At 41.6% G+C, this 23,574-nt stretch overlaps 2 protein-coding genes across 2 annotated transcripts; one reads left to right on the top strand and one right to left on the bottom strand.

Moving 5' to 3' along the window:
- On the top strand, window positions 1–15,383 carry col28a1b (collagen, type XXVIII, alpha 1b). The gene is made up of 35 exons (XM_019878651.1): window positions 1–135; window positions 400–530; window positions 1,269–1,837; window positions 2,285–2,305; window positions 2,405–2,464; window positions 3,749–3,802; window positions 3,882–3,926; window positions 3,996–4,022; window positions 4,103–4,147; window positions 4,230–4,274; window positions 4,865–4,918; window positions 5,932–6,000; window positions 6,074–6,142; window positions 6,817–6,885; window positions 8,498–8,566; window positions 9,191–9,259; window positions 9,357–9,425; window positions 9,774–9,842; window positions 9,956–10,027; window positions 10,111–10,179; window positions 10,303–10,374; window positions 10,464–10,532; window positions 10,836–10,904; window positions 11,106–11,174; window positions 11,242–11,310; window positions 11,371–11,439; window positions 11,542–11,610; window positions 11,682–11,750; window positions 11,837–11,917; window positions 12,353–12,388; window positions 12,912–12,948; window positions 13,025–13,579; window positions 13,824–14,014; window positions 14,607–14,817; window positions 15,095–15,383. Exons 2-35 carry the CDS (start codon window positions 401–403, stop codon window positions 15,262–15,264), a joined length of 3,510 nt encoding a protein of 1,169 aa, XP_019734210.1. The 5' UTR covers window positions 1–135; window position 400; the 3' UTR covers window positions 15,265–15,383.
- Window positions 15,384–15,874: 491 nt separating this feature from the next.
- LOC109521043 (uncharacterized) lies at window positions 15,875–22,921 on the bottom strand. The gene is made up of 12 exons (XM_019878653.1): window positions 22,206–22,921; window positions 21,301–21,440; window positions 20,658–20,833; window positions 19,856–20,016; window positions 19,197–19,337; window positions 18,824–18,945; window positions 18,241–18,409; window positions 17,940–18,085; window positions 17,713–17,828; window positions 17,530–17,656; window positions 16,665–16,798; window positions 15,875–16,064 (listed from the first exon to the last, which is right to left on the bottom strand). The coding sequence occupies exons 1-12, from the start codon at window positions 22,661–22,663 to the stop codon at window positions 15,939–15,941; spliced, it is 2,016 nt and encodes a 671-aa protein (XP_019734212.1). The 5' UTR covers window positions 22,664–22,921; the 3' UTR covers window positions 15,875–15,938.
- Window positions 22,922–23,574: the final 653 nt, after the last annotated feature.

Below are 23,574 nucleotides of genomic sequence, written 5' to 3' on the forward strand. Positions count from 1 at the left end.
ACACACACACACACAAAAGGACACATCGGCTTTACCCACAGTCAGTCTGTGTTGGGTTTTACAAGACGGGATGCCCCCGAAAGGACCCCAGCTGAGCGGACTGCAACAAGTGGCTTCGGCCCAATGACATTTTGGGTAAATGTTTATACATTTGTGCAGCATTTTTTTGTTTTATGCGCAACCTCACATGAAAAAAAATATATGTCAGAACTGTTTGCATCGTTGCATTTGTTACTATATGAAACTTGAGGCTGCTGTTTTACATTTATGCATGTAAAGCATGGCATAATATGAGGAGAATACAGTATATGAAATGTTCTTGCTTGTTTCAGCCTGCGTAGTTGGTTATTGACGTGAGCTAAAGGCAATCTTGTTTGAATTGTATGGGTTATGGATTAGGATGGAGGTGTGCAAGTTGAGGGGACTGGCATGGATCCTCCTCCTGCTATGGTCTCTACCACACTGGACAACCGCGCAGAGGCGCAACGGACGCAGGAATAACTACAAGCTGTATGAGGACGGACCAAATGGTAAGGTTAAAAATGATTCATTGGTTAGTGAGTGAGTGAGTGAGTAGGATTAGTTGATTGGGTAGTTAGTTCATCAGTTAGGAAGAAATTGAGGTTCATTGAAGATGCCAAATCAGTGGTGCCCAACCGTTGGTGTGTGGTCTATTCCTAAATTGGCTCCTGAAATTTCACCCTCACACAACTTTACATGAAGTAGTGTTTGTTGGGTTGGGATGTTTATGGAAACACCTTTGTTAGGTTGATCGAAGACACTGGGTTGTCTTTGATGTTGACGAAAAATGCAACATAGGTTGTGATTTTTATGAAATTGTGCGAGGTTTGATCAAAGATACAAAATAGGATCTGATGTTTATGAAAATGGGATGTTTACAAAAACTCTCTTGGGGGGGGGGTCATCAAAGACACGTGTATGTTAGGTTGAGATGTTTACAAATTCCGATGTTACATTTTTAATCGAAGCTATTAAGTTGTCCAGTATTTTTACCCCAAAAAATGTGTTGGGTTGGGATGCTTACAAAAATCTTTTCTCTGATTTATCAAAGTCACACAGTTTTCTGGTGTTCAGGAAAAATGTGCTACATTTGAATGTTTAAAAAAACCCACGTATGGCTTTTATCAAACGTACTCCATTGAATTTGATGTTTTTTGTTGGTATCAAACTCTGTTGACCTATACAAAGTTCTTTTTGATCAATGAAAACACATCCAATGTGTGCCTTTGTGGTGTATTTACCTTCAGGAGGTCGCCCATGCTCCTTGGAGGTGGTCTTCATCCTGGACAGCTCAGAAAGTGCCAAGATCGGCCTGTTTGAGAAGCAGAAGGCGTTCGTGCTGGGCTTCAGTACGCGTCTGTCCATGCTGCAGGTCGCCGGCTGGACGCTGAGCGTGCGAATGGCGGCCTTGCAGTACAGCAGCTCCGTGTCCATGGAGCAGCGCTTCTCGGCATGGACTGACCTGGATTCCTTCCACGGTCGAGTCAGCGTCATGAGCTACATCGGCCACGGTACGTACACGACCTACGCTATCGGAAACGCGACGGAGCTGCTGGTGAAGGAGACCCCCGACGACAGCGTCCGTGTGGCCGTGCTGATGACGGACGGCGCGGACCACCCGCGGAACCCCGACGTGTTGGCGGCCGCCATCAAGGCCAAGGAGCACGGCGTGAAGATGTTTGCGGTGGGGCTATCGCACATCGCCCGGCAGGGGGCCAACAGCGCCAAGTTGAGGGCCGTTGCCAGCGCGCCGGCTCAACAGTTTGTGCAAAGTCTTCAAGACCCTCAGCTGGAGCAGCGGCTGCTTAAAGAGATGGTGAGAACAGTTGTGTGTATACTGTATGTTTGCATGACAATGTTTTCTTTGAGGATTTTGAAAATATGTGCTCATCAAAACCCAAAACTACACTAAAACTACTCTTGTCTGGTTAAGAGGGAAGAAATTTCATCTGTGCTGTATGTTGCACATACAGCGCTTGACAATAAAGTTGTACTTGAATTTACTTGATGTTTTAAAAAACGCAGCAAAGACTCAACTTGACTTTGATGCACACAAAACGTTTGAAATCTTTTTTTGTTTCTAATGGAAGAATAAAACTTGTCTATCCCTCTGAACAATTCATGTGGTAACTTTCGCTCATTTCGCTACTGTGCCTTAGCTCTAGCTGCTGTGTTTTTAAGTCACAACCTCCATTTTGCTGCCGTGCTGTTTTCTCACTGCTTTCAGTCTCCTTAATTGTATTGGTTCTTGTTTTTCTTCCAGGGCTCAGTCGTACTACAAGAGGTATGTGTTTTTGTTTTGGGTTACTCATCACTTGAACGAACGTAAACTTCAACAGCATGAACAATCATTTTGATTTATTTCTCATGTTTTTACGATTAGTGTCCTGAAACACAGGTGTGTTTGTGTGAAGGTGGACAGCCAGGCCCACCAGGCGCTCAGGTGAGATTTATTTATATATATATATATATATATATATATATATATATATCAATAATAATTTCAATTTACTCCCTCCATTTTCAAATGATGTCTGTGATTTCTCCTCTTTACTGTGCCAAAATAGGCTGACTACTTATTTTCAACCCCCACAGAGGATCGCACGTTACTAGAGCGAGGGAAAGTCAATCATGATCTTGGCGGCTTATAAGGTGGAAACAAAATATGAAAAAAAAAAAAAAACAGGGACAGTAGTGACCTGGAGGAGTGTGAACTAAGAATGAAAGAATATGACGCAATGCGTTCCAGAGAAGCAATCTATTTCTCATCCATGGCTTTATTTTAGAGAATTGTTTGATTTTTGTCGACACCAAGAAGTGGTGCCTAAAAACCACCTGCATTTTGGTTCTTCAGCCACAAAGTTAGCAAAACTATGGGAACACGTTGATTTGATTGCAAGTTCAGCCAACCAAGGCTAGCTAACGACAATGACGCAACAGATTTGGAAAAGGAAGATATTCCCCATCAATTGCTCTCATTAAGAAAATTGTTTTTTGTCAAAATTACGATTTCACCTGATACTTTTGCACTTAAGTGTGCACCTTTTTCTTAAAGAGGGAGTTTTCAGTTTATCAACTGCTAGCAAGGTGTGAATATAGCTTCACCTTTGTGTACGATTCTTAAATATGGCTATTTGTAATGGCATATGGTTAGGAAAGTGAGTAGTTGATTAGTTGTGATAAAGAGTCAGAAAGAAAGCTGTTCAGCACCAATAAAATAGTGGCACTACCAATAATAAGCTAGTAATAGCACTTTAAACAAGCTAACGTTAGCCATGGCTGCTAAGTTAGAAGCATAATTTATTCATAACGTAGTCTGACTATACCACAAAATGTTATTGGGATGAAAATGTAATTTTAGTAATGTACATTCAAGAGAAAGAGTCTATTAAACTTCAAAAAGAGGTGATAAAGATACTGTACAGAAAAAAAAGAAATATAGTTCATTCCGCGTCACTTCTTAAATAATCTCATCTGCCTGAGATCCTCTTCGAGTTTATTCCGCCTATTTCTCCACCAAGCTGCACAATAAATGAGATTTACATTAGTCAAACATTAAAGTTATTGAAGTTTTGTCAGAATCAGGGGCGCCCTAACACGGCAGGCAATTTCAGCCATGAATATACAGTAGCCACCCTTGAGTACTTTTGCCAGTTCTTCTAGATGGAACTTCAAGACGTTTACCGGTAGGCAGTGAAAGTTTTAACATGAACGTGTCTCAATTCAGGGCCGAAAAGGAGATCCAGGTTTCAGAGGGCCGCCTGGTCCCAAAGGAGCAAGGGTAGGCCACCAGATATTTCAATTCAATTATTTCAAAAGCCAGTCTGTGGATGTTTATGTATTTTGTGTCGCCATTCAAGGGGGAGCCCGGTGAGGACGGTCAACCAGGAAGTGGTGGCCCTGAGGTAAACCTCGTCTCATCTCACGCTGTTGATTTGTGATGAGGCTTTTAATTGTGAAGGACTGTCTTGCAGGGACGTCCGGGTTTCAAAGGTAGCAAGGTGGGTGCCTGATTTAATCAACGATGACTTAATGAAAAGACTTACAGTATATGATATGTAAATGGTTATTTTTATTTTAGGGGGACAGAGGAGAATGTGGAGCTCCCGGTGTGAAAGGTGACCCGGTATGTTACGGGCCAAATTTATTATTTCAATTTGAAGCACTCAATTAGCATCCCTAATAATTACTTATGTGCCATCTTTCAGGGTTTGGAAGGGCCTATTGGACCGCAAGGACCAAAAGGAAAACAGGTGCGTTTATATATATATATATATATATATACATATATATATCACGCGCGCGCACACACACACACACACACACACACACACACACACACACACACACACCGATTTTCTTTTTGCAAATTTACAACTTGGTACTCTTTGATGCCCCCGCCCCCACCCCACACTCTTCTTTGTACTATTATGCTAGTATAAATGCAAATGGAAACATATTCTCCCAGGCATCCTTTTTGCAACAAAACGTGTACATCAAAGCGTAACCGTACAACAGGAGTGGAAGCAAAATTTGTCTGTATTCACCTCTGCACTCATGGAATGTGAGTATCGGCTTCTGGTTAATCCTCATCCCAAAGCAGGGAATCCCGACTCGCAGGATATTTTTCTTGGACTTTGTGTGGCGGGATTAGCGCAGCGACCTGGACGCTGGCTTGTCCGAATAAAAAGTATTTTGCTGTGGAAAGCTATGGAACATGAAAGCCGGGAACGGTGACTTTGATCTACTCTGACCACGTTTTTCGAAAATGAACACACATAAGTGACATTATTGGTAAAATGTCATTTCAGTGTTGCATTAAGATATGAAATGTATTCTGCAGGGTGAGATGGGACCACCTGGAGACATTGGACCCGAGGGACCGACCGGACAAAAAGTAATTTTTAGCATATCTAAACATTCAATTGTTCGAACTGAAGGTCCACCAGACAAATTTTGCAGGGATGTTCACCCAGGTGTAACATTCACCTGGTAAGCCTAAAAAACAGGCCGTTGGATATGAAATTTGGTTGGTTATGTCGACCATGAGCAGACCCAACAAAAAGTCTCGGGAAGCCATGCTAGACAACACACAGGAAGTTGAACATTTTCGTTCAAAGCTGACATTTGGACTCAGTCGGGGGCCCCTAAGATTTTTTTTTTTAAATTCAGACCACAAAGCCGGATTCACTGAGCAACATATTTGGTGGGATATCTATCATGAGTAGACCCACAAAAAAAGTGTGCTCTTTTTTAAATTTTTTAGCCACTGTAGCCAGTTTCAATATGCAACATAAAATTCAGAAGGCATGTCTATCATGTGTAGACTCACAAAAAAAAAAAGTCTCAAGAAGCCATGTAGGAGAACACACAGGATGTTTTCCATTTTGGTTCAAGTGGCCAATTTAAGGCATTTTTGCCACTTTCTAGTGGTCCTTTAAAAATCGACTTAGCTATTGGTTTGTCAAGGAGGATCAAAATAAAGTTGTAAAATGTCAAGAAAGAAAACAAGAATCATGATTGAATATTTGGAGGCATTGTAAAGGTTATTTTCCCACAAAAGATGCATGGAGCACTGGACGTTGTTTGTGTCATTGCCTCGTGTGTCACACAATCACACGCATACAGTAAACGACCTTTAACGAACGGGCCCTCGGGTTGACCCCCAACCTTCGGACAAAGATGTCTTTATGACGGGGAAATATGAATTGATTTATAGCACATGAGAGAATTTCAGGCATTAATTCAGAGAAGATTTCACAAAGGAGTAGTCACAAAGACTCCTCTTTGGTGCTAAAATGAGGGTTGCAACTAGGAATTGTTTTGACTTGACGATTTGGCCAAAGATACTCGGAATTGTCATTTTTAATCATTTGTCATTTATTAATTCATGTTTATCTTTGTTGACAGGGAGACAGAGGGCCAAGTGGGAATGCTGGACCACCAGGGGACTTTGGGATTGGCTTCCCAGGAGCCAAGGTTGACTCATTTATCATCATTTAGATGAACAATAATGTAAAATATTATATATATTTTTTAATTTGGTTTTCAGGGAGAAAAAGGCAACCAGGGAAGGCCTGGACCAACTGGTCTCGTTGGTGTCGGAGAACCGGGACTACCGGTGAGTATTAACGCAATGTTCACGGGATACGCGTCTTGTTTTCTGTTTTGCTACAATAGGTTGAATTTTATCATCAGTTTGTCCATTACCGTAATTGATGATTGATCTTTTTTTTCGTGTCCCTCATTAACTAATATTTTATTTTTTAATCAACTAAGCTTGGGGTGTGCATTTATTTTGTCAAAAGTAAGTTAAAAACTCTTTTTTCAAACTAGTAAAGGCATGAAATACTTCATCTTTTTAAAATTTAATGACCATTTTTACTTTTTTTTTTTTTTTTTTTAGCGATACAACATTTCATTTATTTGAACCTTTTCTTTATGGGCTTTTAAAATTAATTTAACTAAAAAAAAGGGAAAAAATATTGTCTGTAGCATTTCTGTTGTAGCATAATGGATATTAAAAACAATAATACTTCTGTACCCCAGCAAGTAGTGTACTGCATGAATAAAATGTTTCATGTGTGTGGGAGGCTATGTCAGGGAAATACATTTCAGAGTTGAAAATAGAAAAAGAGCACTGAGAGGAAACACTGGTCACAGGCCAAGAACTAAAAGAAAATAGGACACAGTGTTGCAGCGGTACCGCTACTGTGTGGCCCATAGGAGACATTTTAAATCATAGTTACATTTACTTACACACTTACATACGTACATTTTGCTCTCTTGTTTCAGGGTCCTCTAGGACCACCCGGAACTCGAGGCAACCCGGGACCGCCTGGAGAGGGCTTGCCAGGACCCAAGGTGGGTCAGAACATAATACGCATAATGTAAAAGAGTGTGGTTGGTGGGCTCCCTCTAGTGCACATATGTCAAAGTGCCGGCCCGCGGGCCAAATCCGGCCCGCGAGAATGTTTTCAGTGGCCCCTGGGATGACATTGATTTATTATTAGAACCGGCCCGCGGACCGCAGCAAGCCGAGAGCCCGCAGATCTTTTACACGCACCAAAACTACATTTCCCACAATGCAACGGTGACGCGCCAAGCAGTCGGCCGCTTTATTTAAATATTTATTCGTCTCGCAGTCGTTCCCATAACAGTGACATTAGCTTTCAGATACCCATCAAAAATGGCAAAACGGAAGGTGGACACTGAGAACCGCGGGTTTCAAACAAGGTGAGAGTCGAAGAACATGTTCATGGACGTAGCTGGAAAACCTGTTGCAGTGTTTCTGCAAAGATACGGCAGTGCGTGCTGCGCAGTTTGACGGTTTCCTCCCCGACACAGTGGTCCCGCTGCGCATCCAGGCTGCTCAAACGTTGTCGAAAGTTTGGCAGCACATACGTGTGTGAACAACTATTTTCTTTGATGAAGCTGAACAAAACATCACACAGAAGTTGATTTACTGCTGAACACCCTCACTCAATTTTGAGGATTTGCTCAGCTCAGAGCCTGACCCCAAATATTGATGAACTTGTAGAAAAGTTAAGACACCACCGAGTATCAGCCTCAGCCTCAAAGAAGTGCATATTACTTATAATATACTGTGCAATCACATATTAAGCGTTTTTACTCAGTTCAAGTTTAAAAATTAAAGTGCAATATTTGCTTTCGCTGCTTGTTACTTCTTGAAGAAAGTGTTGTTTTTGGTTTATACATTTTTGCACTTTATTTTTTTGTATTTCAATCCAATTATGTTTTAAAAATATTTTATTCGAGTAAATGATCGAAAATTATTGTCCTATTATTTGTTTTTCTTTTCAGTAAATTTAGCCTACTTTTGCTAAAAGAGAAAATATGGACTATTGATAGTGCCTTGAATAATATCAGCTTCTTTCATTCATGTTATGGGTATTTTTATACAAAGGAAATTTTTTTGTGCCTGTTGAAAATTAAAGTTTACTGACATAGCCATAAAAAATGTTGCTTTATTTATCTGACCATATTGGAATGTATTTGTTAGGTTTTCAGTCAATTAAATTTGGTTCAATCAACAATATGTGGTCATTTTTAAAATTTTCAATGAACATTCGATCAGTCCGGCCCTCGGCTTGCAGCAAAATTTTTTATCTGGCCCTCCGTCCATTTGACTTTGACACCCCTGCTCTAGTGATATGTGAAAGAATCACAGAATTCAAGGTTCAACATTTGCATAATGTTACAAGTGACTTCAAATTTTCAAGACACTGTAGTACATTTTTTTAAGTACAGTTCAGTTGTATTTAACTTTTAGGTACAAGCGCTTTTATTCTTTTGGAACTCGTTGTTTTTTGATATATGGGAAAATATATTGAATTAGAAATATATGTTAATTGAATCATTGTTTAAGTACTATCCTTTAAGTATATTTATGCAGCTGTGTACAATAACAAACTATGGCTAGTATCATCTTTATTTCTCTGCTGACATTTTACAGGGAGATCGAGGATTTGAAGGACCCCGGGGCAATCGTGGGCTACCTGGCATCGGGTTCAAAGGTGACAAGGTAAAAGAACCTGCTATGCAACTTGGTGACATGTCCGGTATGTAAACTAGGTTGTAGTGTATCAATCGCAACACTACTATGCCGTACATTTTCAAGTGCTATTATTTTGTTTTTTTTCATTATACAGTAGACATTCACAAACTCCTCGTGGATTCACCTATTTGCGCATTTTTTTTCCGGATTTTAAAATCTTTTTAGTTTTGATTTTGGGGGGAACCGTCTCCCTTTTTTTGTGTCAGGCTGTTTATTGTCAAACTATACAAACTAAAATAAAGTGAAATAAATGTCGTTTATGCAATCACGTGATTCTGCCTTAAAGTCATGCTAGCTTAATGCTAACGCAATACGGCCAAACAAATAGCATCTATACTACCTGTATTGTGTTAAAAGCCTGAGGAATGAAAAGTGTGTTTTTAAGATGTTTAAGTACAATTTAATAAGTACAACTCTGCTGAAAGCGCAAGGGTAAAACTATTTTATTAATAGTTTATTACATGGGTGCTTTATACTGCAGGTTTTCACCGATTGTGGTGGATCTTGAACGGTTCCCCCTTGAAAAGCATAGGTTCACTGTGCCTTTCTTTGTATTTAATGATCAATTGACAGAAACATTTTCATTCTCAGGGCAGTGTCGGCCCAACTGGCTTGCCAGGTCCAGTTGGAGCTTCTGGTGTCGGACTCCAAGGAGAAAAGGTAAAAAAAAAAGAAAGCCCCTCTAAAACCCCAAGGAAATATTCAAAAAAAAATCTGTGATGTTGCATACCAACAGTATCTCTTTTCTTTCCTTCAGGGTGATCAAGGCCCACCTGGACCCTCAGGCCTCAGAGGAGGTCCGGGCGTGGGATTTGCGGGCCCTAAGGTAATGCAGTGGGAGGTGTCCGTTTGATACTATGCTAATCCTGATGGACATTTCAGCTGTTTAGCATTTTGATTGTGTCAAAATTGCTCTGTTTAAGTTCACACACAATTATGCAAATGTTATAAATCCATCCTGTCAATCAAACCAGTCAGACTGGTTGGGTTACCAATGGCACTGCAAAGCAGCATGTGGCGCATTATATAAGGAAATTGTTGGACATAACTACAAACAACTGTATCTTTGCAATCATGAGGTGGCTCAATGTTTAGTAGAACAGTGATAGCTGCTACCGATCTTGTACACACTGTGTCTCAATTTGCTTAATTAATTTTTTTGTGTTAAATTTAGGGAAATCAGGGATTTCCTGGAGTACCAGGACCCCCTGGGGAAAGAGGTGTGGGAGTGCCAGGTCCAAAAGTTAGTTCCCAGTACCTCACCTCATAAAATGTCATCAAAAATCTTCAAAAAGATTTATAATTGAAGAAATATTTGGCATTTGACCACCATTGACTTTTGACTTTATTCCTCAGGGGGACGTGGGGTCTGAGGGACTACCAGGCATACCTGGTCAGCCGGGAGAAGACGGAACCCCGGGACAAAAGGTACCGCCACTGAGCCTGTTTGTACCACAATTTTGAAATATTTTAAACAAAAGAAGTCAAGGATAGTCATTTTTCAATGCTAGGGTGACATCGGGTTTCCAGGGCCCAGGGGACCAGACGGCAGTCCTGGTAAAGGTGCCCCTGGAGAGAAGGTGAAGCTCTTGATTTTATCGTAGACCTTTTGACCATGCCATCACATGTGATTCTTGATGGCAAACTCTCCAATCTCTACTGTTTGTCATCGTTTCAACAAAGTTCACATGGTGTTTTGCCAGGGAGTCAGAGGGGACCGAGGGTCCAGAGGTCAGCCAGGTGCTGTGGGTCCTGTGGGACCAGTGGGAGCCAAAGTAAGGACGGTGACTGTTGAAAAAGTTATTTTAGGCACTTTGCGACTCGGAACCTTGACTTCCCAAGTTTGTTGCGTTTTTGTATTAAGGGCGATCCGGGATTTATCGGGCCACCCGGTGCACCTGGACAACCTGGGAGGGGGCTACCTGGTGCGAAGGTGAGACAGTGGGACACCCTTGAATTAAAAATTATATTTGTTCTGTGACTGTGCTCGTGATTCAAATGTGTTGTATCTCTAAAACAACTTTGCCCACTGAAATGAATGGAAAGGCCATTAATCTGTTCCAGCACTTTCAAAACTACCGACATTTTTGTAACATGATTTTCAATTGGAAAGATAACACTGTACAGTATTGTTCAGTATGAAAAAAAACATACTTTTAAGTTGTGTCACTCATACGTTTTAGGTGCCATTGTATAAAACTTTGTTGAATTACAATATCTGTTCTTTTCTGTTCAGGGAGATCCAGGCCCACAAGGTCTCGCTGGAGCTGTGGGGGAACCGGGGCGGGGTATAACTGGACCCAAGGTGAGTTGAGTGACTCAATCTGATCGCAAGCCACAGTGCTGACATTACGGAAAGTCTTTCAATACTTATATGTTATGACTTTGTCTATCGTGTCATGTCTTTGTTTATTGCAATACGAGTATAGCTCATACTACTGAAGACAAATTGCTTGTATGCCTTACATACCTGGCCAATAAAGATGATTCTGATTCTGTTTTGAAGGGTGACAGAGGGCCTCCAGGATCTTCGGGGTTGCCTGGAGGTAAAGGTGAAGACTTTCCGGGCCCTCCGGTGAGTACCACTGTGCAGCATCAGTATTAAATCTTTGTACAAACTCATGCCAAACTCTCGGTCTCAGGGTCCTCCGGGAGTTCCTGGCTTGCCAGGAGAGACCGGAGCAGATGGTGTTGGCCTACCTGGGGCAAAGGTAAGGATGAAGTATGGCGAGGTATGAGAATAAGAAAATAATTTAACTCCTTTACTCTAGGGAGACAGAGGCCTGCCTGGACTTTCTGGACCCGCAGGACCACCAGGAATTGGGCTCCAAGGGCCAAAGGTAGTCAGTGCCAGAATTGTTTTATTTTTGGGGGGTTACACATGAATCCAGAGGTGGGATCATGCGTCCTCTGTAACCTGAATCTTTGCTTAATCCCTGTAGGGTTCCATTGGCATGATAGGACCTCCAGGTCCACAAGGATCCCCAGGAGAGGGCATCCAAGGGCAAAAGGTAAACCAATAGCCAGCTGACTCCAGTTTCCTTCCATTTATTAAAGTGTTAATGTCATGATTTCTCTCCAGGGGGAGCCTGGATTTCAGGGGATCCCTGGCTCGAGGGGTCCTGCTGGAGTTGGACTACAGGGTGATAAGGTGTCCTTCTGACACATTCCAGTTAGCTTATGTTTGCCAATTTATGTTACGGGACTGACATGATGGATACTACCTATTTCTTGCAGGGTGACCGAGGGTCTGCTGGTGAGAAAGGGAAAAAGGGAGACAGAGGGGCAACTGGAGAACCAGGACTTAGTGGACCTTTGGTATGTGACTTTGTTGTTAAACTAATTATGAACGGATGGTTCTTGAGGCAGCAGATTCCATTTATTTTCTTTGAGAGTCATTTTGCCAGCGCACTGCACCAAGTATGTACCATACGTGAGTCGAGGGTCTAGGTCTTCCCCGAAGGACTCTTTCCAGTTGCCCGGTACACCTCACCAGGGATGGTGATCGCAAGGCAACCAAGATTTTGCATAATCTGTTCCTTTCGGTCACTACCCAAGCAATGGTAGAAATGTAGACTAGTATATTGACATGCTCTGTTTTTTTTGTTCTTTTTGGGGGGGCGGGGGTCTTCTTTTTGCCACAACAGTGCGATACCGCTACAATCTGGAATAAATTAAGCTCTTTTATCTGACATTTGACTGGCATTACACTGTGAAACAATATTTGCTCACATATTCCATTTTAAATCACAGGGTAGAGTCGGACAAAAAGGAGAACCTGGACTTACGGTAGGTCTTTCATCATCTCCATGATGGATGACTCTCAATTTGGGGGGTTTTCCAATAGAAGTTCTGCGCCCTTAACGCTGTCCGACCAATTGTTTTCTCCAGTGCTACTTAAAGTTGCCACTCAGCCAAAAATGGTCAAAATTGTGCGATCAATTGGCAGTACAGTACTTCAAAAATGACCTATAGTAGTTCACAACATGATTTCTGTGTGTTCTATCATGATGATCAGACATACCAGAGTCAGATGCTAACTCATCGAGAAGCGCTACCTCCCTGAAAAATGGCCGCTTCAAACCAAACTGCCCAACTTCCTGTGCATCTTCAAAGCATGGCTTCTATTTTTGGGGGTCTCCTCATGGTAGACAGGCCCACCAAATTTGATGCTTAGTTAAACCTGTATTGCGGGCAGAAGAAAATTCCAGGTGGTCCTACCAAGCCGATTTATTCGATTTGAAGAAACCCGTAAAAAGACTAAATTACCATATAATGTGGCCATTTTCAACCCAAATGTTGCGTTTTGCAGAGGGAAGAAGTCATCAAAATCGTCCGATCCATGTGCAGTAAGTAAAAATGTTGTGAAGCACTTTCTTCATTTTCCTGGCTTGTGTTCACCCTTAAATAAGTCTTTCATCCCAGATTGTGGGGTAACATGCCGGCAGAGCCCCCTGGAGCTGGTCTTTGTCATCGACAGCTCGGAGAGCGTGGGGCCTGACAACTTCGAGGTCGTCAAGGATTTCGTGAGCGCTCTGGTGGACCGAGCATCAGTGAGCCGAGAAACTACCCGAGTGGGCGTGGTGCTCTACAGCCACATCAACGTGGTGGTAGTCAGCCTCAGCCAGGATGCATCTCGGGATCAGGTGAAGGCAGCAGTGCGCTCGATGACGTACCTGGGCGAAGGCACATTCACGGGCAGCGCCATCCACCAGGCCAACAGGCTGTTTCGGGTGGCTCGGCCAGGAGTCAGAAAGGTGGCCGTGGTTATCACCGATGGCCAGGCCGACAAGAGGGACTCGGTTAGTCTTGAGAACGTGGTGAGGGAGGCCCGAGTGGGTGACATTGAGATGTTTGTGATCGGGGTGGTGAACACCAGCGACCCCTTTTTTAGCGAGTTCAAGAAGGAGCTGGACCTCATGGCTTCAGAACCGGATGCAGACCACGTGTACCTCATAGACGACTTCAAAACGCTACCAGGTGATTGTGCTGTCATTTGTTGTTGAAGGTCGCTAGCTGGGCAGCACTTTGACTACGTGGTTAGCGTGTCTGCTTCAGAATTCAGAAGTTTGAATCTGGGCTCTAGCCTTTCTGTGTGGAGTTGCATGTTCTCCCATTGCTTACGTACTCAAGATTCTTCCCGCATTCCAAAAACGTGTTGGGATCGGGTCCAGTTCCCCACAACCCTAATGAGAGGCACTATTAAAAATGATTATTATTTCAGCCCTGGAGAAGAAACTCTTGAGCCATATCTGCGAAGACAGTAGTAGCGTTCTCTTTCGCTCTATCCCGGGTGGTGGACTTTCTCCGAGCCGTCCCGAGGTCTCCGGTCGTGACATCCGGCTGCCTCCCCAGACCAGGACGGACATGGACACCCCCACCTTTTCGGGAGACTTTCGCAGGATTCAAGTGACGGTGAGGACAACTAATTGATCCATTTCCAATTGGTACCATAATAATGAGCTCTTGACAGTTTCAGCTTTTACGCTAAGTCATCCAAATTGACCACCATGTGCTGCCCCCGCCACACACACACACACACACCAACAACAACAACAACACAATCGAATACTGAACACCTAACATTATCCATATGTTGTGTATCCATGCTTCAACTTCAGTAACGATTGGACAGAATCTCCAGGAAGAGTTTGTCCTTGAAGGACACCTGGAAATGGAAATTAACATCAAAATGGTATTTTCAAACCAAAATTGGCGATTTACTGTAACTTTTCAGGCAAGCCTCTTGAGACTGTTTTGTGGGACTACTCATGATAGACAGACCTAAGCAAATGTCATGTTGCCAAGTCAAACAGGCTTTCAGGGCTGAGTTTTCAAAACAGTTCTGTGGGCGCAATTAAGCAACTTTGTGCAAGAGACCACTCTCGCGTTACAGGAAAAGTGTTTGCTCCTTGATTTCATTGTCGTCTCTTCTCCATCATGGTTGACTTTTACTTTCAGTATGCTAAGCTAGTTTAGCATCATTGAGATGTTTTCTCTTGGACAGCCACGCCCACCACCATATTATCCTGACAGACAAACGACCACTCCGAGACCAAAAACGGAAGACTGGAGTTCATCGGACGCGCAGAGACTTCCGTTCCTTGACAGACAATCTTTGAGACCGGATGGCAGGGCCCCCACTCGACCCTCGTTAAAGGTGGGGCCTACCACTCCCACCGTCAAAATGCCGGCAGGAGCTCCACAAATCACCCCAGGTGAGCGTTGGCGGTTTTTACACTTATAATACAAATAAAATTAATGTTGTAAAATCTAGTGGAAATGCATTATCGTACTATTATGATTTCATACTTGACAAAATGTGCTTTTTACCTGTTAGTTTGATTGTTACTCTTGTTTTCTCTTAATAATTTGAATTTATCTCTTTCTAATTTGAGATGATATTGTTAAAATGCAAGACATTGAAACTTGTACTAAGAAAATGATTTAAACAGCATTTTCTTTTTTTGTTCTGGTTTCTTTTCACACCATTAGAGCTCTGCCGTGCGCCGTTGGACCCGGGTCCGTGTCGAGACTACGTGGTGCGCTGGTACTATGACTCTGAGGCCAATGCCTGTGCTCAGTTCTGGTTTGGAGGTTGCCACGGCAACGCTAACCAGTTTGACACTGAGAGGAGATGCAAACAAACCTGTGTGCGGGTCTAACCTCAACTATATACTATACTGTATATGTCATCATCATCATCTTAATAATGTTCTTGGTAAAGGTGCTCCCATGTTCAAAAAGGATTAGTCATGACATTTGAGTTGTTATGAAACAGGATTTTAAAAAATATGACGGTGATGTTACTTACCTTATGTACTTGAACACTTTAAAAATAACTTTTTTTCAATTACTATTTTTTTTATGTTTCTTTCAATGTAATGGCAAAAATAAAACTTATTTTTGAATTACTCTTCTCACGCTGGGATTTTTTATTTATTTATTTTTTACAGTAGTAATTCATAGAATGTGCAACGGATTCCAGATTGCAGTTAAATCATGAATTGACCAAAAAGGGGACTTTACATTTTAACTAATTCATTTTGAGTTTAGATTTAATTTTGGCACGACATCAAATTGAATTGTGAACTAACACAAAACATAAAAAAATAATGCTATGGAAAACATTGCAATTACTTTTTTAAATTTGATACTGTCATGCCATTTTTAATTGAAACATTTAAAACTAAATTCATCATGGACATATACCATGTGCACACATAGGTTCACTATGAACAATTTTTTTTAATTAAACACAACAATAATGACATATTACGGTCACTATGGCCATGAGATGAATTAATTATTTAATTTTGATTGAGGAAATTTTTGGTATTCATTTGTAAAAGACGAGGAAAGACGACATGACAATGTAACCTGGCTGCTGAGTTGGATCCGGATCCTTGCCGTTGAACAGACCAAAGTACTGAATCGTGTTGGACGCCTGACCGCTAACATCCAACTGCAAACAGCACACACATCCACAAAAACATTTCAATTGAAAATAAATTACATAAACTCGACCGTAAAATGTATACAAGAAGCCACTGTGGGTAGGACGGCAAATAATTATTTTCTTGTAAATAAACCCCCCCAAAAAATTGCATTGCCATGGGTCTCCCACCCATGGCAATGCAATTGCCATTAAAAGCCATTAAAAGCCATTAAAAATAAGGTACAATTCAAGTACATTTATTGGACAGAAATTATTTCATTTTTCAAATAAAAAGGTTATGATACTATGTCATATTTTTTTATGTATTTTTTTAGTTAATTATGTTTTGTGCATGACTGTCATTTATTGCGCAATAATCTAATTGTAACATGTATTTGTTACATATTTGGATGTATTTTTATGCTTTAGAAAACATTTATGTCTGAGTTTTGGGGAGGCTTGGACCAGATTAGGGCATTTACATGGAAAACACGTCACGACTTACAAAATTATGTAGTTTAGAAATTTCTTCCAGAACCAATTAATTTCGTAAGTAGAGGTACCACTGTAAGCGAATATGTGGGTGCCGAGTGCGGGAGTCCACTGTACTTAAGGAATGACTTGTACCTGTGCGGTGACGTCGAGCCTCCAGGGGTCCACCTGCAGCCCGTCACACCAGCCCCCGCGGCCGTACAGCCACGTGCCGTGCTCGTTGGGCACGGCGCCCTCCTTCACGTGCTCAGTACAGCCCAGTGCTGAGCCTGCTCAAACACACAGTGAGCGCAATCAGGTTTTTCTCAAGTTAGGACCTCTGTGGGAAAATTATGACTTCATGATCCTAAAATTATTTATGCTTTTTCACTCTGGAAAACGCTGACATTTTTTCTCTCAATATTTGCACTTCACTTCATCCTCGCAGTTATTTTAATGACTTTTTTGCTTTAAAATCGCTCATTTTCATGTTGATTCATGATTTTGTGCTCTAAAAATGACAACATTCCTCATAAATTCCCAAAAATTTTTCCTCGTAAAGTTTAACTTTATTAATGCATACAAAAATTCTGTATTTTTTTTTCACGGGTAAAATACTTTCTCTTCTCATGTTTCGAATTTACAAGGTTAACATGTTTTACATTACAAAATAACAAAAACATGCCTTCATTTTTGTGACATAATCATAACTTTTGGTTGAAAAAGGAATTTGTGAAAAATTACTTTATTTTAAAGGGGAAGTCAACCCCCAAATTTTCTTTGCAAAATTATCTTCTCTTCGGTTATAATTTAATCTCATAAAACTTTATTCAAAATGTTTTTCATAAAAATATTACTACTGTCATAAAATGGCACCTTCTATTGATATTACTTTTTCTCCTAATATTGCAACATGATTCTCCTCATAAAATGTATGACTTCATTATATTTCAGATACTTAGCTTTCATTTTCTAAGCACCGAGTAAAATGACGTGAGGATGCATCAATAGTGCAACTCACCCGCAGAGTCGAAGGATCGCGTGTTGTTGTGAACGCCATTGACCAGGAAGTGGTGCGAAGTGACGCAGAACTCGCCGCATCCATTTTCGTCGCTGCCGTGCCCTGTGATGACGGCATAGAGCTCCACCTGCGGGGCCGCACGTAGTCAGAACTGTCCGCCATCTTGTCGATAGTGCATCATACCTTTTTGGCAGAGGCGGGCACAGGAAACTTAATTGGCGGGTAGCGCCGGTTGTACGTCTTGTCGAAAGTCCCGCCGTTGTACAGTGACATCATTCGGAAAGGGCGGAGCTTTTCGCCTGACAGATCAATTGGATACAGTATTGAACACCAAGAATTGTGTTTTTGTCATTCACTACGAAATCGCAAGTTGTCTTGACCACATGCTGCTTCAACAAGCCCAGTCCTACTTGTCACGTTGGCGACGCTAAACCTCAGGTTGAGGGAAACCATCCAGGGCATGGCCCACGGAGCCGTCTTCATGGTGAAGCGACAAACGCCGGCGTCCAACACCGGAAGAAGCGGAGACACATCTGTCTCCCAACGGCCGATTCTTCTGCATATCACACGCATGACAGCAACATGAGGGACTGTCGATTTTTTTTTATACAAAATTAACCTTTTTTTCCAATTGTCATTTCCAAGATAAATACTCTGCGTAACGTAAAAACACTCAAGAAAAGTGTGAATATTTCTGTCGGGCGGCACCACCTTCGGAAAGCGGTGATCCAGCGTCCCAGCTCGACGTGGCAATACGGTCCGAGGCGATCGCAGCACACGAAGAGTTGAACCGTGTGATCCCACTGAGGACACGACGCGTCTCTGCTGCCGGGACACGAGAACGATGCATCCAACATCAGCGTGTCAAACGTAGACAAGTCTGCTCACACACAAACGACAGAGCCGATCGTCACCATACAGTGCTGCTTCGACTTACGACTTTCATTTGTTCTACGGATAAGCTCGTAACTTGTGAGTTGTGGCCCCACAGTATCACCTGGTGAGTGTTTTCATTTTGTTTTTTGTGTGATTGTATGTGTGTTTCATTCAGTTAATGTAGAAATGAGCATTGGCAGCTGTGGCTTCCCAAAAATGGTGACTTTTAACAACAATGTCACAAAAACGCACTGACACTGAGTTCACTGCCACCATATTGCGCTCTTCTCACCAGTTCGCACTCACAAATTAAAAAAATAAAATAAATCAACCCAACAGCAGATCTATCTGGAAAACACACGAGTCATAAATCTCAAGGCACCACAGTCAGCAATTTAAAAAGGCAAAATAGCGCCACCTGGCGGCATATTGACATCAGCCACGGCCCCTTTGTCCCCTTGCATTTGCACTTTATCAAAGACGGAGACCACGGTTGCGGGAGATTCCAGTTTCAGCTGCAGAGCTGTGGAGAAGTCAAACCTGAACACAAAAATATTTGTTTATATGATACTATTGCTTCCATTCTTTTGTAAATGAACACTTTTTTGGGGTCAAATTTGTTTTGTTTTCATTGCTCCACTTTCTCCTGCAACCCGCTTAGCCAGCAAATCTGAGTTCACAGCACCCTCTACTGGTCGCGCCTCTCTTTGACGTGGCAACAATTCATACACAACATACCAGGAATGAGTCAATTCGGATTGCTATCAGGCCCATCTAGTGCCCTAACTCACCACTGAGCCTGCCAGTTGAGGAAGCTGAAGGAGGGGTAGAGGAACCAACCGAGCTCGGCCAGCGCCCCCTGTTGGTCAATGCCGATGAAGAAGTTGGGAGACGGCGTGGTCTGGAAAGAAACACTCACTGCCAAACCTGATCTGTCAAAAAAAAAAAAAAAAAAAAAAAAAAAAACAAAAAAAACATGTTTATATTGGAATATACAACGAGGAGCTCTTGACTTGTTTCAATAATAATAAATATAAAATAAGCGCACAACACACACCAAAAAATTCCATCGTATGTAATTTGTCTGCATAAAATTAGCACTGCTTCAAGAAAAATACAACTTAATTCTACTTGAACGATGACTTTTTAAATCTCAAGATATAGTAAACCCTGATTTAGGGATTTCTTTTTTTTCTTGGAAAAACAAACTACTACTTTGATGTATGGCTAGAATGGGAATGATAGTTGCGATGACTTTTGGGTACTTTTCGTTCGACTTTTGAGGTGTTGGACTTGGGTCGTTCGAGTGTGTTTGTAATGTTTGTCATCAGCATTATTCTGAATAACCTTCACGTGCATCTGCTATTGATGCTATCAAAGGTTTTATCAAAGGCATGAAAATGTCATCTCCATGGTGTTGGGTTTTAAGGCTTTGGTGCAGCGATGAAACCTGAGCATGCGGGTGACGGCTGGCTGGTTGTGCACCATGGCTGCGGGCAGGGCGAGTGGCGTGAGACACTCCGTGTCCACGCAGTTCATGTCCTGGATGGCATTTCCTGCGAGGGCGTAGACCAACACGCCAGATGCGTTCGACTTGGCCATGTTTCGGACCTGTGGCGAGATTACGGCACTCATTTTCTGTCACAGACACAATGGAGACTATTGAGCATCTACGACACCACATTCTTTTTTTCTCCTTCAAATGTTCACAAGTTTTGTTGATATTATATTCAATAATTATAGAGCGCTTGTATGATAATGCACACATGGACAATATTGTGGCTACCCCTCTATTAATGACAGAAAAACCCAAAGTGGTCCCAGAAATAACTTATGACAAAAGTACGAATACATTAACTTCCTCTGGTCCACGTTTAGCGTAGTACACACAGTGTCACCAAACAGCACAGCAAGCACTTTTCACCTTTTAAATAGCCCGACTGATTGATTCTAAGTTTGAAGATGTGATGCGAAATATATATTATGTACATGTCCTTATGGTCAAATTATTTTCTAATATTACCATTTTTTTTTAAAGAAAAAAAAAATCCACTGAACCACAATAACCACCTCCAACATCCTTGTTTTTCTTAGATTATATTGAACATTTATCAGTATTTTCTAAAGAATTTTGGGGGTAAAATAAAATAAATTAATCACCCCGATGTATAGAGTACATCACTTCTTCTTGTGTTATTTTGCTTGACTCACAATCAAACATAGTGACTGCCTGCTATCATGACTTTAGTGACCTTGGTGAAGAAAGAGCAGTTTCCCTCTGACAGCCAGGCTACGGCACCGCCGAGAGAGGGCCACGGCTCACAGCCGTCTCCCGTGTCCTTCAGCTCGTACCTCGTCTTTTCCCAGCTACCTGTTAGCCAGTCATATCTTGCGTCCAGTCGCTTGACGATAACAGGCACATCCCATCCTGCGGGAATTGAGATCGCAATAAGCTTGCAGCTCAAGTTATGGCTAATCGTTTTTCATGGGTTTTTACTCTGGATGTTTGATACAGACTTTTTTTCAGACAGACATGAGTATTCACTCTTGAACGTTCGCTAATAATCAAGTACCAAGTAGGCTTGTACATTTGATACATAAAATTTCAATTAACAATTGTGAACAAAACCCTTCTTTCGTTCTGACGCACGAGCAAGTTTAAGAGTCTTTTTCAAAAATGATTAAGACACATTTTCCCCAGAGGAGGAATACAGTACATTTTTTTTCTTTCAATAAAATATTTAAATTATCCATGGAAGAAAAATGTTCGGTATCAGAAGGAAATGCTAGGAAAAAAAAAAGTGAATGTCATTGTCATTTGCTTTAATATAGCATAGGTGGGTGGGGGGAGAGATTGTGTCCATTTTTTGTTTGATTTTTGTGAGAGCCACTGACCCTGGGAAGTGAACACAGCCTGAGACAGGCCACAGTTGTGACCCGTACATGCCCAGGAGTACAAGACGCTGGCGATCCAGTTTCCAACAGCAAACACCGGTACTGGAGACACATGAAGTCTGGACAAAACCTCCTCTCGACTGATAAAACACATGCACACAAATAAATAACTGTTGTTAAAGCATTTAATCTGTAAAATTTAGAAAATAAGGACATATTTATATTTTACAATTGAATTGGTTTAAATTTAAAATTTTATTGTTTTACTTAGTTCTGCAAGATGCTTTTTGACCCTCTGTGGGAATGGTAGTCTCCTTCTTGACCATATGAAATATATACTACCCATTTGAATAGTTAGTTATCATTTATCTGCGTAACACATATAGGTTCCATTTATACTACTGGTAATATTGAATTACAAACAGAAAATTCAATATTATCCAAAAATGTTAAGTCAAGTCAGCTTGAAATGTCTTAATATGCGATTTAATTTCTTAAATCAAGTGCTGAGTCTATAGCACTTAGATGTTTTTTGTCCCACAGAGGTTAACTTAAATTTGACAGCGCATCTTGAAGTAGTCTTTTTGCCTATTTGGATGTACAACAGTAAATTCATTTGTTCTTCAGATTGATTCAGCAACTGCACCTATCCACTGAATTCTACCCCCGCCCCCATATATATATTTTGTTTATATACAGTATTATGTTCCGTTTCATGGGGATTTTTCAATTTTCTCATTTACCATTTATTGTTTTACGATTTTTATGGGTTTAATTTCCCCCAACATGCATTTTACGGACATCAACTACACACGGATTTTCACTATTCGCGGGCCGGCTCGGTTTCCATTCACTGTGTACTGTTTTAGTTTATTGTTTGTGAAGTAGAGTAGTGAGTGAGTCACTTGTGCTTTTTGGCGACGGAGTGCAGCCTATCCCGCATCCAGAGCGCGTCCGTGGCCGCGGAGTCGTCCAGGGAGAGGAAGAGCACCTGAGCGCTACTCGGCAGCTCCTCGACGAGACTGGCCAAGGACGACGAGGAACTCCACAAACACTCAACGAAAGCCGACTTGTTGCTAAACGCGTGGATGACCAACGAGACCCCCGCCGAACCCGCTCCTCCCGGCTGGTACACAAACTCCCCATTCAGAGTCGGCACCGTGAACGCGGCAGCCGGTTCTCCCGGCTCCAAATATCCAGAGCGTCTCTCCTCCACCAAATTGTCGCGGGGCTCCAAGCCCGCTCGGCTCGCCTCATTGTCGGTCAACTTCAGCCGCCTCCTTGGTATCGCTTTTGTTGCGAAAGTCACGTGCACGATAGCTACAAGCAGTAAAAAGAGCACAGGAGATGTTGAACCCAACATTCTTCCCACGCCGTGCTAATTTGGATCAATTCGGCTCCAACGACAAATTTTGCGCATTTTTTGTTTTAAGGTTATTCTTTAGCCCAGTTATGGATTTACTGTTTAGGCGGCGGCTGCTTATCGTCTATTGGAGGCAGAGCTTATGGAGAAGACGGCGGCCGAAGTGGGTCAAAAAGCGTGTACAGTAAACACACTTTTTCTAATGCCATGAATATTTGATGCAATATGGTTGAGAAAACAAGATTTCATTTAACACCTTTTACTAAACTATAACACTTAAAAAAAAACGCACTGATGCTTGTTGAAAATCCAATATCATTTAACTACATGTTTCTCTGCACATTGACTTAAAGCAAAATAAATAAATAATAAATACAAATCTGAACCATCTTTATTGGACAATTATGTAGAACACACAAGGAATTTGTCTCCGGTAGTTCAGGCTACACTAGTATCATCATAAACAAGGACATGACAAATAAGTATGGAAAGACAATTCTGTAATGTAAGGGTACCGTTGTGCAGTTGTACCACCCAATGACAGCTGTGAGTCAAAGTCCAAAGTATCAAGCAGAGCTGAAGTGATCAGTGGCAGAATACAATCCTATAACAGTCGTGCAGTTAGTGCAGAAAATCATTGCACCATTTTAAAGTGACCAGTAGCAGTATTTGTAGAAAAAGTTTAAGTATACACTTGTACAGATGTCCTGTATAATATGTTGCTTTGTGCTTAATCATTGTGGAATAAGATTCAAGAAACTAATCCATCCACCTATTTTCAGGATTAACATTTTGTGACACCACTCGACTGAAATTTACACCAACAAATGGACATGGAATCAAAATGACACATTTGAAGATACTGTACATTTGTAGAGTACAGTGTACTCTACAAATGTACAGTATCATCA

The sequence above is a fragment of the Hippocampus comes genome, unplaced genomic scaffold (genome assembly GCF_001891065.2).
Source record: "Hippocampus comes isolate QL1 unplaced genomic scaffold, H_comes_QL1_v1.1 scaffold315, whole genome shotgun sequence".
Lineage (NCBI taxonomy): Eukaryota > Metazoa > Chordata > Actinopteri > Syngnathiformes > Syngnathidae > Hippocampus > Hippocampus comes.